The 14,880-nt window shown below is 43.2% G+C and overlaps 1 protein-coding gene across 1 annotated transcript; it reads left to right on the top strand.

The window, feature by feature from the left end:
- Positions 1–385: 385 nt before the first annotated feature.
- On the top strand, positions 386–12,935 carry baz1b (bromodomain adjacent to zinc finger domain, 1B). The gene is made up of 21 exons (XM_052077891.1): positions 386–1,134; positions 1,912–2,028; positions 3,712–3,856; positions 3,989–4,181; positions 4,957–5,078; positions 5,253–5,450; positions 5,522–5,710; positions 5,824–7,114; positions 7,233–7,382; positions 7,479–7,617; positions 7,700–7,833; positions 7,980–8,091; positions 8,192–8,290; positions 8,575–8,752; positions 8,910–9,092; positions 9,557–9,704; positions 9,871–10,018; positions 10,132–10,244; positions 10,339–10,469; positions 10,583–10,689; positions 10,854–12,935. Exons 1-21 carry the CDS (start codon positions 1,016–1,018, stop codon positions 11,506–11,508), a joined length of 4,671 nt encoding a protein of 1,556 aa, XP_051933851.1. The 5' UTR covers positions 386–1,015; the 3' UTR covers positions 11,509–12,935.
- Positions 12,936–14,880: the final 1,945 nt, after the last annotated feature.

Here is a 14,880-nt window from a genome sequence, read left to right as displayed (position 1 = left end):
TCTGTGCGCACCTGTATATGCGGGTTTATAACAGATGTTAACCATAATAAACGTTACATTTCAATTTAAATTGAATTTAATCATACTATGAGACCATCACTGCATTAAATATGGCAGTGCTTCTCCTATTTTAAGAAACAATTTGATTATCAAGCGCATTCTTATTTGTAACAAGCCAAACTACGCTTAGTTCGTTTAGCAACGTGTTTATGATTGAGCTGAAATCGTAATTGAACTGCTTGATTTGCGATGTAAACATGTTCTGTGTTGGGTTGTTGTTAACGATGAATGTTCAATGGCACCCATTAGGACGTCACTTCCGGCCAGTTTGACGAGGGCGCCTCGCGAAGAGAGCCAATAGCTGACAAGTGAAGGCGTGGTCGAATTGTTACGCCGCTTGCTGCCGGGGAAACGGGAGATATTAGTGCGAAATTGTGCCGGCGTCGAGAAACTCCCGCCATTTCGACAAGGAACCAACCTCTTACAGACATTATTTTAAACAACATTTTTTTGTTTTCTCTCATAGAACGACCAGTAGATAAGTAGAAGAAAGACCCGAGACCACCTCGGCTTCCTACGGTCGAGTAAACGAGTGAATTGTTCTTCGCGCCAGATCTCCCGCTGCTCCGGACTGTGAGCTCTGGCCGCGAATTGGACTCGGGGCTTGGATTGCCTCCTGACAGCTCAACCGGGAAGGAATAAGTTCGCCAAATACTTGAACACAAGAATAAAAACCGTCTGTTTATCCGGGACCTTGCTTGGAATAGCTATGGCGTCACTGCTAAAGCACAGAAGAGGATTTCGATGAGGAGGCGAGGACGGCACACTGTTTTGTTTTGCAACGGCAGAGCAATCCGGGCCGCTATCTAGCCGGCTAGCTGCTACACGTTGACTTCTTCCTGGCCTACCGGTGAAAACTTGATACATGCTATCAGGCGAGATACAGGCAAAGGTCATATTTTACATCCGAGTGTTAAAGTGATTATTTCGTTGCACAGTAGCCATTTGATTTACAATGGCGCCTCTTTTGGGCCGGAAGCCTTACCCATTAGCTAAGCCGTTAGCCGAGCCGCTAGGCCCAGGAGAGGAGATCTACATCGTCGAGCACACCAAGGAGGCCTTCAGGAACAAAGAGTATCCTTTAAACGTGATGCTGGTCCTCATTGGAGCCGTACACCAGGAGCTATTTGCTCATCTTGCCCCTTGATGGGGTATTCTACACCACACATTCCATGTGTATAGCGTTCATTTGTTCGGTGCTGACATTTACCACCGTTTTAGCATTTCCTCGTGCACTGTTACTTATCGTCGGAAAGCAGGTTAGCCTATACAGACATGTGCTACAAACAACAAATTCCCGACCCTTGGCGTCAGATGGATTTATCTATTCGTTCAGTTGGCAAGTGGTTTTGGCAAATGTCCACTTTTACTCTTAGCTTCTGCGACTTTGTTGTCGACCATCATCGCGAGCCGGGTATGCTAGTCCAATGCTAATGTGGGTGTTATGTCACAACATCCTGATCATATCTGTCAATGCAAAGTCTGAAGTGTAATTTTGCAAACGTAAATTGCCACGAGAGGCGTGTTCATGGCTGAAGTAAGTAGTTTTTTTGGACACCGAGTCTCCATAGATGGTCTACACATTTGCAGTTGGATAAGCTACAGATGAGCTATAGCACTTGTAATTCACGCACTGTAAAGCAATTAGATACAGTACTTAATGGCAATACAATTTCAGACTTTACTCTCCACTTTTGAGGATTATAGACTATTTGTTCATAAAATCAAACGTACACCCAGGTGATTATCACGTTCATTATTATTATTATTATTTTTTTGATACGGTTTGTGAACACACAAATTCTTGAAGGCGAATGTATACTAAAGTTGTCCTTGATAAAATAACAATAGTGAATATGAGGCCCGCTTGAGGAGGTATGAAGAGCGCATCTGGACGTGCAAAAGTACTGGAAGCATTCAGCTGACACACAAAGAAGCATGGGAAGAGGAACAGGAAGTCACAGAATTGTAAGTATCGATTCTCACACGTTTGTTTCCGAGTTACTTTGTGAATATTCGGAGTTGGACTCGTATTCCTCTGCCCCGTACAGATTCTTCCAGCAGATATGATGAGGTTAATCCGTAAATAACTTAGATGTAGTGTTTCAGTTTGTATCACACAATCTCCGGTTATTGCTAATTGTAAAGTCAATTTCGTGACAGAATCTCACAAGTGTGAAGACAAAAGCCATACACTCGGACCAGTGAAGGCCTTGATCTTTCGGCTGTGCCGTGATTGGATAAAGTTGGTGTGCCGCCTCATTCTATTTTGGAGGATGTGCGTGTGATTGAGTCATCCTAACGCTGCTCTGGTCTTAGAAAAGCTAACTTATTGGAATCAGCAACATGGAAATAGAAACAAAATTTACACTATTAACAATTAACAGTATGGAGCTAACAGACATGAACCGCATGTGCAGTAATGTTAAATGTCACGACAAAGCAAAGAGCAATGGAGACGTGCAGAAGTTGCTCCAGACCAGGAGCTGGATTTAAAATAACACTAAGTGATACTCCTTCTGCTCCCAAGCGCCTGCTACTGTTGGGAAATATATTTTAATTGTAAACCTGTGTTGAAAATAAATAGACTCTTCTATATGTGCATTTATATAAAACCCAACCGAGGTAATTAGAGGTTGTTGTTTTTTTTGTAACAGGTAAGTAGCTCAATTTTGTGGGTGTAAAAATACCCCCACTCAGGTCAACATTAAAAATAGGTTCCGTATTAATCGTTCAACTCCAGGTTTTGTTTATTTGCATTCTCGAAAAGTTCCACCTACAGGCGACAGACAACATATCAAAACAATTCCTATTTACATGAAGCTGCAAAAAACATCAGACGGAACTCGTTGCTTTCACATTGACCAGCTGAGTTGCTATTTACCCATCTTGTTATATTGTATCTGAGCAATGTCAGATGGGGGTTTCTACGGGATGATAATGCTAGCATTTCAAAAAGTGCTTATTCCAGAGGCCCTTTTTAAAAGTTGAATGATAGCTAATAGTTGATTTGCTTCGTTATGCAAACAAGAAGCCTAAATGACACATTTTTTCCCACTTCATATTTAAAACCAGTTTTGTTTGATCAGTTAAGTAGGACCTTGGGCCCAGCAGAAATGAGAAGGCATGAGGCGGTCACGGGCTTGGACTCATCTACAGCGAAGCCTCTTACTGTATGTCATTGTGTGTTTGTATAAACAACAAACACGACATGGGTGTTCTCCGATATTGCACACTGATAAAGTGGGTGGTCTCGCGTCACAGTGGAAATGACTTTCTTTGCTTATTCCAAGCCAACATGGCATCAATATTATGTGTAGGCTGTTAGGTCGATTTTTTTTCACACTGTTACATTGAACACTGTCCACGTGTTTGAAAAGAGATTTTGCAGCCCCTACAGGCCAAATTCAGTATTGAATGTATGTTTGGGGAAAATTCCTTCAAATACAATGTGACAGCATCCACAGAAATTGATTCATGGTATTTATGAAAATATTTCATTGTACTTTTTCAGAGCTCTAATCCTAAACGTTGATGTAATTTGACACAATTGTTCTAGTTGTATTATGTAATGTGGGTGAGTCGTACATATACAGTATTTGTTTTGTTTGTTTCCAACTACAAAAAGGGTTATCTTTTGTATCTGTGCAGGCTTCAGGAAGAATATCCTCACTGGTTTGAGAAACCTATCCTGGAGATGGTTCACCACAACACGGTGTCTTTGGACAAACTAGTTGAAATGGCCTGGGTAGAAATTCTCACGAAGTATGCTGTTGGGGAAGAGTGTGACTTCACGGTCAGTTTAATCTGCAGTCATTTCTTGTCCATTTTGTAAACAAGTTCCTCTTAATCTGCATCATCTAATAATCAGAAATGTGATCAATATCTTGATGCTTGCTAAGACACTCTCAAACATAATTTAATGTAGGTGAGCCAAGACAAAAGTTTACGAGCGAAGGTGGCAAAGATTCATCCCCTTGAACACCCTGAAGGTGAAGCTGGAGAGAAGAAGCTTGAAGGTGCCTGTGATTCTCCCTCCAGTGACAAAGAGAATACCAGTCAAGAGAACCAGAGGAAGGAACCAACCCGTAGAGTGGAGGAGAGTAGGAGAGAGACCCTCTGTAAGTTTAAACAATAACAGCTGAACAAGTTGAAATTCCTATTGTAGGGAGGGGACAGTGACAATGCAATGTTAATTGTCGCTCAACACACACGCGCCACTTTTGGGGGGAGGGGCGACATGGCTCAGTGGTAGAGTGGTTGTTCCCCAACTCAGAGGTTGATGGTTCGATCCCTAGTCGTTGCGACCATGTCGAAGTGTCTTTGAGCAAGATACTGAACCCCCAGTTGCCCCTGATGCTGCGTCATCAGTAAGTGAATGAGGTAATAGTGTAAAGTGCTTTGATTACCCAAGGTAGAAAAGCTCTATACAGTATATAAGTGACAACCCATTTCCCCTATTTATTTATTTATTTATTTTTGCACTGCGGCATTCATCTCCTCTAAAAAATAATTTTTGGCTTTCACTTCAGCCTTCATCAGAGCTGCCCAGCTGCCCAGCTCTGACGAAGACTGAAATGACACCTGAAACGCAGCAAATTAAGAGACTTTTTTTTTTAAACTTAAAAAAAACTTGTCTGGGGAAAAAAGGAAACTTTAGACCTATGCCATTTATCTGTTTCTTGAAAAGGATTGTTTTAGAGTTGCAGGTATTCCAGTCAATGACAGTGGGATATGATCTGTAATATATTATATATCGAGGTATGTACCTTTGAGCGAGGCATCAAGTCCCTTCGAATACAGCTTATGGGACGGCACACTTTTTGGGTCTGATCACTATGACTCTTTACATGCCAATGTTGCTTTAGTGTTTGTGACATTGGATTCTTCTTTCAGGTGAGAGAGCACGGCGTTCACCAAGAAAACTTCCCACTGCCATGAAGGAAGAAAAGAAGAGGTGGGCAATTCCCAAATTCCTTCCTCATAAATATGACGTCAAGCTCGTCAGTGAGGACAAGGTTTGTATATCCCCCCACCCCACACACACACACGCGCGCGCAACAAAGATGTGTGCTTTTGGATAAGGGGGGCGATGAGGATGCAATGATTATCAGCTCATTAACTTTTATTTGGTCTTTGAAATGTTTTGTTGCACACTAAAATGAGACAAATCTTTCTGACCGGCGCCACAGGTAATTAGTGATGTGCCAGCAGATAGTCTTTTCAGAACAGAGCGCCCACCAACCAAAGAGATCATCCGTTACTTCATCAGACACTATGCACAGAGGCTCGGCATGGGGGAGAGCGCACCCTGGGTGGTTGAAGATGAATTAGTGAAAAAGTTTAATCTGCCCAGTAAATTCAGTGACTTTCTTCTCGACCCACACAAGGTACGTTGCCGGTAATTTCTTCCTTATAAGGTTGTGAATGATATCAGCTCACACTCTTGTTTGGTTTCTAGTTTTTAGCTGAGAATCCTTCTGCCAAGCGCAAGAGCTTGACTTCTCCTGAAGGTAAACCTAAAAAGAGGCCAAAGACACCTGGCACACCAGGAGAGCACTTGGGAAATGAAAAAGGGGAGAAGAAAAGAAAAAACAAGAAAGATGCTCTCGTCAAGGCCCTTAGTCCCACCATCTGGGGTCATGTGCAGGTAGGGTCGATTGCAATCAAACATTGACACAGTGTGATCCCATAGTTGTGGAGTGTTCCTCATAAAAGCTTTCATTGGCTTGTGTCTTCTCTGCTTTTTTTTCCCCCGCATAGAAAATAAAAATGAATGGTTCACCATTAAAAGTAAAGAACTCTGGATCACCCAAGAAAGGTCTTTCCGGCCCAAAATCTGTTAAAAAATCTGGAGACAAGAAGGATGGGAAGAAACCCGGAAAGGGCGGTGATAAGAATATTCTCAAAGCTTCTCGAAAAGATGCAAAAGCAAGTGCCAAGACACCAAAGATGAAGCAGATGACCCTGCTGCATCTAACTAAGAGCCCTGCTGCAGGCAGCCCCAAAAAACGCGCCCGGAGTAGTAGCACTGGCACTCCCAAACTAGGGAAGCCATTACATCCAATGGCTCTCCACCTTCTTCGTTACTATAAGGAGAACAAGGGCAAAGAGGACAAAAAGAGTGTTCTGTCGGCCCTCATCTCAAAGGCTGCAAAGGCCCTGTCACCAGATGACCGTGGCAGACTACCCGATGAGCTGAGAGAGCTGGTTGAGAAACGCTGGGAGAGACTGGAGCAAAAGAAACGCTGGGCAGCCATGAGTGAAGAGGAAAAGCAAGAAGAAATGAAGAGAAGACGCAAGGATCTCAAAGAGAAACTTCGGGAAAAAGCCAAGGAACGTCGCGAGAAGGAGATGCTACTCCGTCTTGAACAGTCTCGTCGATACGAGGACCGGGAAATCAAAGGTGGCAAGACGCTGCCGACATTTAAGCTTGTTGACATGCCCGAGGGGCTGCCGAACACCCTTTTTGGGGACGTTGCCATGGTTGTGGAATTCCTTCACTGCTACGCCGGCCTGCTTATGCCAGATGACAAGTACCCCATCACATCGACGGCTCTGATGGACTCGTTGGTCGGACTACGCTCTGGTTTCCACTACCTGAACCGTGTGCTGGTGGTGCTGCTACAGACGCTGCTGCAAGACGAGCTTGCGGAGGGCTACAGTGAGCTTGATATCCCTTTATCGGAGATACCCCTGACCTTGCACTCTGTATCAGAGCTGGCGAGGCTGTGTTTGCGTCCTTTTGACGCACAAAGTGAAGAGAGTGGTCAGGAGTCCGTGGATCTGGCCTTGAGTGGCTTTGATGATGTGGTCACTAGCGAGTTTCTCGAGAAGCTCGAAACTGTCGAGGTGTTTGAGCTCGACCCGGAAGAAAAAGTCAGCCTGCTGGTGGCACTGTGCCACCGCATTCTCATGACATACTCGGTGGAAGATCATGTTGACGGCATGCAGCAACGGACCGCTGAACTGTGGAAGGAGCGCGTGGCAATGCTGAAAGAGGTCAATCGTAAGAAGGCTGAGAAGAAGAAGCAAAAAGAGGTTGAAGGCAAAGGTAAATTGGACTTATCAATGAACTGCGATGTGAATTGGAAAATCTTGTTATATATGTTCTGCATTCTGTAAAACATTGCTTTTGCAACATGTCGTTTTTTTTTTCTTCATGGCTCAAGATGATAGGAAAAAAAAGGATGATCCAAAGAAGGAGTTCAAGAAAGAAGTCAAAGTTGAGCTGGTGGACATGATCAGCTCAGTCAAGAGCAGGCAGCTGATGAGCATGCAGGCCAAGAGAGAAAGAGAGGAGATGGACAAACAGAATAAAGGTGAACCCCGTTTCCCGTGACACTCTTCAAATCAGTCAAGTTGTCGGTTGCGATTGGATTTGGGGACTCATTTGTTTCCAAATTATCATCCCCAAGAACGCATGGAAGAGGCGGCCGAAGAAGAGAGACTACGCAGACAAAGAGCGACCGCGGAAAAGAACTTTCAGGAGGGTATTACAAAGGCCAAACTGGTCCTGCGTAGAACTCCGCTGGGTACAGACAGAAATCATAACAGGTCAGTGAAATGCATTTTAACCATTAAATAATGGTGAGTCAATTAACTATAAAACAATATTAATCCATGTCCATTTGTCCAGATACTGGTTTTTCTCCGACGTGGTTCCTGGATTGTACATTGAGAAAGGCTGGGTCCATGACAGCATAGACTATAGCTTCACACCTCCTCCTGAGGAAAAAACAACTGAGCCTGATGTGGACGATGAAGACGATGGTGAGGCTGCTGTCACACAAGGAAGAAAATATATTTATGTCCATAAGCATGTGCAAGTAATGTATGACTCGTCGTGTTATTTTTCCACGGAAAATCAGCAAAATATTGATGTGATGAAACTTATTTTGATCAAAATGTCTTTGTAGAGGCTGATGATAGCGGAAGTATCGATGGCACCAAAAATGACGAAGTCCAGCTGGGGGCACCAACAGACGTCTGTATAGAAACTACAGTTCCTAAGCAGGGACAGAATCTCTGGTTCGTGTTTTATATTCATCTTTCTCTTTGCCTTTTGGTTTGAGAATTTGTACAGTGTTATTACGATCATATCTGCTTTCTAATCAATACATTTTGTCAGGTTTATATGCGACAGTCCTGCTGAACTGGAAGAGTTGGTGGACAGTCTTCATCCTCATGGAGTTCGAGAGAGTGAGCTGAAGGCAAAGATAGAAAGCAGGTGAATGAATGCATGCTGAAGACATAAATAGTTTATACATGCACACAACACATGTGTAAAGTGCTGTCAGATTACTTATCAGGCAGTAATTGTAAATGACTGCACACTTTGGGTGCAGATACAGTTGTCATTCCTGCAGATCATTTTTCAGTAAATCAGCATTCCTCTCGCGTGTTGTTTTCGCCGACAAAATCCCGCCTGTGGCTCTCCCATTAGTTTCACTTACTTTTACATTGCAACTCACAAGCAAGAGCAATGAAAATAACTCTAATGTCCTTGGCCAGGTATCAGGACATCATACACTCCATCAATCTGAGCCGAAAGGACAAAGTGGGCCTTGATGTCCCTGATGAGGACACAGAGCTGCTGAAATTTTTGCGCAGTGATATTCAGGAGATGGCCTCACGTCTCCTGAAAGGTGGCTTGGGATACTTTGACGATGACAAAGACATAGAAGATCAGGTGAGCAGGCTATGTACGGTAAAGTGTTTGTATGTATTGGCTGATACTAAAGACCGAAGTGTATCCTGGCATTTTCCTGCACCCCCCCCCATATGTGGTCAGCAAGTTTGTTGTACATTTGCTGATATTTATGTATTTATCTGTCCGTTGTACACAGCTTGAAAAAATGGACAACTTGAAAGATTTAGGAGAGTCCATCATCACCATTCAGGCATGTGTGATCAAGAAGTTCTTGCAAGGATTCATGGCCCCCAAGCAGAAAATGAAGAAAAAGCAAGGCGGGGAAGAAAACAAAGCCGAAGAGATGGATGAGGAAAAGAAACTGGCAGAGGAGGCGAAGGTAAGAGAATAAGTCAAAATAGAGAGAGAAAAATGTTGAGTACTGATCAGATCACTGACTGAACCTGACTTTAGGTGTCAAGTGTAGCCATGTTAAAAAAAGAAAAAGTGTTGCTTCCTGCTATTTGTTGTTGTGCCACCCCACAATGATTCGGGGGTCATTAATGTCACCCCTGCTAAAAAAAAAGCAGTCCTCTTTCTGTTCCGCCTCCAGTGAATGAATTTTATGGGCATCCATCTGTCCATCAAGTATCTGAACTGCTTATCCTTACGAGGTTTTATACATTTCGTTTTGATAATTTGCTACTAGTGCAACTGTAGTATGTTAATGCTAAAATATTAGACAATTTAAGATACATGGCAATAATATAATTTTATGTTGTCATGTGTATTGACGACATATTTCTTGCTGAACACAAAACTGGTGTGGTCTATCCATGATATATTCCAAATCCATTCCTTCAGGTGGCAACAGCACTAGAGAAGTGGAGGACAGCCATCCGTGAGGCCCAAACCTTCTCCCGCATGCATGTGTTGCTGGGGATGTTGGATGCCTGCATAAAGTGGGACATGTCTGCCGAGAATGCTCGTTGCAAAGTTTGTCGGAAAAAAGGTACAGTTAACATTGACATTAAAAAATGTTTATTGTAAATCTGCACAGATTATTATAAAATATAAAATGATGGAAAAATCATGGTCGTCATCAATGCAGCGAATAACATTACATAACTGCGAGCGAATGTCATATTTAATAAAAGAAACTTTCATTTCCTTCTCAGGTGATGACGAGAAACTCATCCTCTGTGACGAATGCAACAAGGCCTTCCATCTTTTCTGCCTGAGACCGGTGCTGCACCGCATTCCCGAAGGCGAGTGGTTGTGCACGGCCTGCCAGCCTGCAGTGGCCAGACGGGGCACACGCTCAAGGTAAGTGTTTGTAACAGCGAGCGGCGGTATTTCGCACTTCACTTATTTCAAACCACTGCCGCTTACTTAAAATGTTGCAGTGGAATTCTCAGCAATAAAATTGTCTTGAATAGGAACTACAAACAAGACAGCGATGAAGAAGATGAGGAGGAGTCCGAAGAGCAAGACTCTGACGAGGACGAAGATGATGAAGAAGAATCTGAATACAAGGCCATGGGCCACAGCTGTGAGTATGGCAGAGAAGAGAGGCTTTATTATTATGTGCATCATTTCCTAATAGTATGTCATGTCTTTAATCGCCTCCGATTTTTGCTTGACAGTGAGGCCAAGAAAGAAGAGTAAACAGTCTTCAGCCAGGCAGAAAAGTAAACCAAAAAAGAAGTTGTCCTCGACTAGTCAGAGCAGCAAGCACAGAACTGGCCTCAGCAGCCCTGCAGACATCGATGAACTGGTAAGAAAGCAGATCAATCCCAGTGCTCACCGTCAACTATAATGTCACAATTCTGGACTCTGTCAAAATATTCATTTGCTATTTGTGTGATGTTCTAAATTTCATTTCTGAAGGTGCGCCAGAGCTCCCAGTCAGGAGTGCGCAGACAAGCACTGGAGCTGGAGAAGTGTGAGGAAATCCTTAAAAAACTGACTAAGTTCCGATACAGCTGGCCTTTTAGGTGAGTGCACATTGTCACCGGTGGGAATGGTACTTCAGGCATATGATTGCTATGTAAATCAAGTCAAATTAACATCAATGTGTCTTGCCCATCCCAAGTTGTCCAATCGATCCTTTACATCTCCTTAGCCCGTTTCTGATCTTAAATGCTCTTTTGCCCCTCAGAGAACCCGTGTCTACTGAGGAAGCAGAGGACTATCTGGATGTCATTTCACAGCCCATGGATTTCCAGACCATGCAGAGCAAGTTTGGCCAAGGCTCGTATCGCCACGGCCACGACTTCATGGAAGACATCAAGCTGGTCTTCTCCAACGCGGAGGAGTACAATGAGCAGGGCAGCACCGTGCTCTCCTGCATGACTAAGACAGAGACGGCCTTCACGGAGCTGCTCCAGAAGCTGCTACCCGGCCTCAATTACCTCCGACGACACTCACGCAAGCGCGTCACTCGCGCTCGTGTGTCGTCAGAAGAGGAGGACGAAGGGGAGGAGGAGGAAGAGGAAGAAGAAGACAAGGAAGAGGAGGATCGGCCACTGCCGCAGAAATTGATTGAGAATGGCAAGTCAAATGCCAAGAGAAGCAGAAACAGACGGGGAATACAGGATGAGAATGAGGAGGAAGAGGAGGACAGCGGCAAGAGGAGGAGTAAGAGGACCGCTTCCAAATCATCCGGGAAAGATTACAGGGAGCAGGATTGTGAGGGTGAGCGAGACACTCGCAGAACTCGTCCGCGCAGAGGCCGGTCTGAGGCCGACAGGGAGAGCACCGATGATGAAGGGACAGGCCGGCAGCGACATTCCAAGAGACAGAAACACTCGTGAAGCCCCCAGGGAGCTTTTGGTTTTTCTTCATCCTTTTTTGAGTTCTTCTTTCAAGACCAAGTGATCAGACTCCTTTCCATCAGCCAGCAGGGAATCAAACCTCACAATGACTCTTATTTTTATTTTTTTCAAAAAAAGGATTTCTATTTTTGACAATTATGACATTATTGGGGGGGGGGGGTTCCCCATTTGAAAACCAATGACATTTAGAGAGGTCCTCACCGCTCTTCATTTTATCATTAATTTTTGTTTAACACGTTTCTCAAATTCTGCTGGGATGGAATCGGCCCGACTTGATGTGCATGGAAGAAAAGCACACTCCCATTTCTCACTTGCTTTGAGGATTTAGAAAATGTTCCGGTGTCACAGCAGTGTACCAATTGTTTTCCTCGTTGCGGGGGGTAAAAGTAACGAGCCAGTTTTCCTATGCACATCATGATCACTTTGAATAATATACAATGACAACATTTTAAGTATCTCTGCAGGAGGCCTCAGTCAAATGCTATTTTTGTACATTAAACTTGCTTTCGTCATTTCTCAAACACTTTGGTCACATGCTGTGTTGTATTTTACTGCCCTAATTTAAGTTTGGAACCAGCAAGCGGACCCAACAAGTGTCATCATTTTGCTCTTGTGTTCTATAGTGGCCTGCCACTTTAAACAAAACGGTACCTCAAGGTTCTGTCAAGTGCACTACTTTGTGTAAAATGTACCAAACAAGCCAGCAGCTGCAGGACCACTTTGCGAAAGTAATGTGCATAAACATTTGTAAAATGACAAATATGCTTCTCAATATGGGTATTTTTGAAGAGTTAATATTTTTTGCACATTTCATTTGGATTTTGTAAGTCACATCTGCATAAATGATTAATCAGGACTCTTCTGCTTGTGCAGAGAATGTGTTTCGTAGTATTATTGTTTTGGGGTTGTTTTTTTTTTACTCGTCTGTCTCGACAGAAACGGCAGATTTAGTCGTGCGCTTTTGTAAAGAACACAACAACAATTTACAATCACAAAGCAGGTACTCAGTGTAGTACCCTCACTGAGTCACTAGGTGGCACTGCGCGTTTTCCATCAGAGTTCAGTGACAGCTCTTCGCAAACATGTGCAGCCACTCTTTATTCTTACAGTATCATACAGGGAAGGAAAAATGTCTTTGACACATGACTTGAATATTCTCCCTCGTAGACGACCAACCAAGATGTTGGCCGTTAGCCCATCCCGTGTCCATCCTGTGATGCATTTCCTTTGTAGTGTTCTTTTCTCCTGCCTTAATGTTTCTGCTTTATTCCACTTCTACAACCAGTGAGTGAAATTTGAGAGACCTGACTGTCTTTTACACACCCCTTTTATATGTATATTTATAGTCTAGTCAGGTGTAAGGAGTACGTGCGTGTAAAGGTTTCCAATAAAGGCTATTCGCAAGACAGGAGTTGACATTTTCTGTCTCATTCTGTTTTTTTTTTAGGACAAAGCGTTTGTTACGTACTGCTTATAGCGATAGTATATTAACGACTCAATTAGATGAAATGAGTGATGACAGATCTTGAGTATGACTTTATGTAAATCAGCTGTCTTTGAAGATGACATTTGATGTGTGTCGAGACAAATGAAAAATTAAGCCAGCAAGCTGTCTATGTTAACAGGTGAAGAGGCTGCAATGGAGCAAATGAAGTGTTGGAATTTTACCTGATAGATGGCAGGGCTTGATCCTTCTAAACCTGGATTTCAAACAATGTACTGTTGGTGGTGAAAACGTGGTAAAAAAAGTGCTGAGCGCTTCATTAAACCCAATTTGATTCGTAAATGTGGTTCAATTTGGATTCTTAGACAAATCCATGCAGTCGTGGACAACGCACAACTGTTTTAATGTGATGAGGATTAAGTGAGGTGTAAAACTATGTAATTTGTTCCATTCAAACAAACATTGACATTTTCCAAATCATTTGAAGGCATGGACAGCAAAGAGTGCAGTTTTCAGGTTTCAAATGAGCTCAAAATCAGAAGCAGGTATCTGCTGTTCTAAAAAAACAACAACAAAAAACACGCTGGCTGTGCTGAGATTGACCTTTGAACTCTGCACAAACTGACAACTGGGGCGTGTGGTTGTGGATGCGGAGGAGTGAGTTGCCCAGCAAATATTTACCTGAGGTCAAAGTCAGTCGCGGGGGCGCGTTTGGTGAGGAAGGAACAAGTGTGTGTTGACTTGCCGGACGTGATGCCTAGCTTCTTATATTCTGGACATAATAGACACAGAAAAAAATAATACACTAACCGGCCGCAACAGTATGACCACTTGGCCAAGATAATACCTAAATTTGATAGAAATAGCTGTTGAACTTAAACAGTTTGCATAAAACTAGAGGTGTCCTGTTTGGCCATTTTTGCAGCAAAAGCTAACAAAATTAGAAGGTCTGTGTTATAAGACAAAAGGCTTAATGGGTACAATTGTTGGAATTCAATTTTTTTTTAACATATTTGTGTGTGTATTTTCAGGGGCGGACAACTCTGGAACCTCAAGGGCCGGTAACTTGCATGTTGCCCACTTCTAACACGCCTGATTGAAATGAACACGATCCTTATCAGGCTTCTGCAGAGCTTGTGATCATTTGAATCAGGCGTGTTGGAGGAGAAAAACATCCAAAATTTGGTGGCCCTTGAGGACCGGAGTTGCCCACCCCCACCCCTCCCTGTTGTATACGAGTAAGCGTACAGTTTAACCTCAGCTTACAGGCATCTCTTATCTCTGTGGTTTTCCAGCATCAGACGTCACAAGGCTCTTATCTGTGATGATCCGGTTCAAGTTTACCCGATTCGGGTTCTTCAATTCATGATAGTGAAAGCTTTGGTCAACACTTTGTGATCTCATTATGTGATCATGGCTGACAGACACTTTCTGTTGTGCCGGTCTAATCATTAAACAAGGATATCCTGCCATCTCTCGATCAAAGAGGGTCGCCTTTTTTGGTGCATCTTGACACCTGTCCCACTGGTCCTATTCCAAAAAGCAACACAGAGTCAAGCTCTTCTGATGGGAACGTGGAGCTCTGAGCTGTAAAAGTGATTTATGTTACATCAAGGCACACTTCAGACAGAGCTCAAGTCAACGGTGTGCCAAAAAATGGAGTCACACATTTCCCTTACAGACTTAAAAGTGCCCTGAAAATCACGTGTCAACTTATATGCACATGAGTACACTGAAGTGAAATGCTCTCAATGTCTTTCTTCTTTTTGCAAGTGCAAGCTATTATTAATACATTATTAAGAAAAAAAAATCAGTCCTCTCCCCCAATTTTTTCCACTGATGTGCTTCCTCTCGCTTTGATGATATAACCAAAATATGAAGGAAGAAAAGTGGGTGAGTGCAGAAAC

Source organism: Hippocampus zosterae, chromosome 10, assembly GCF_025434085.1.
Source record: "Hippocampus zosterae strain Florida chromosome 10, ASM2543408v3, whole genome shotgun sequence".
Lineage (NCBI taxonomy): Eukaryota > Metazoa > Chordata > Actinopteri > Syngnathiformes > Syngnathidae > Hippocampus > Hippocampus zosterae.
Note: the sequence above shows the minus strand (reverse complement) of the source record. Positions and strands in the feature narration are given on the sequence as shown.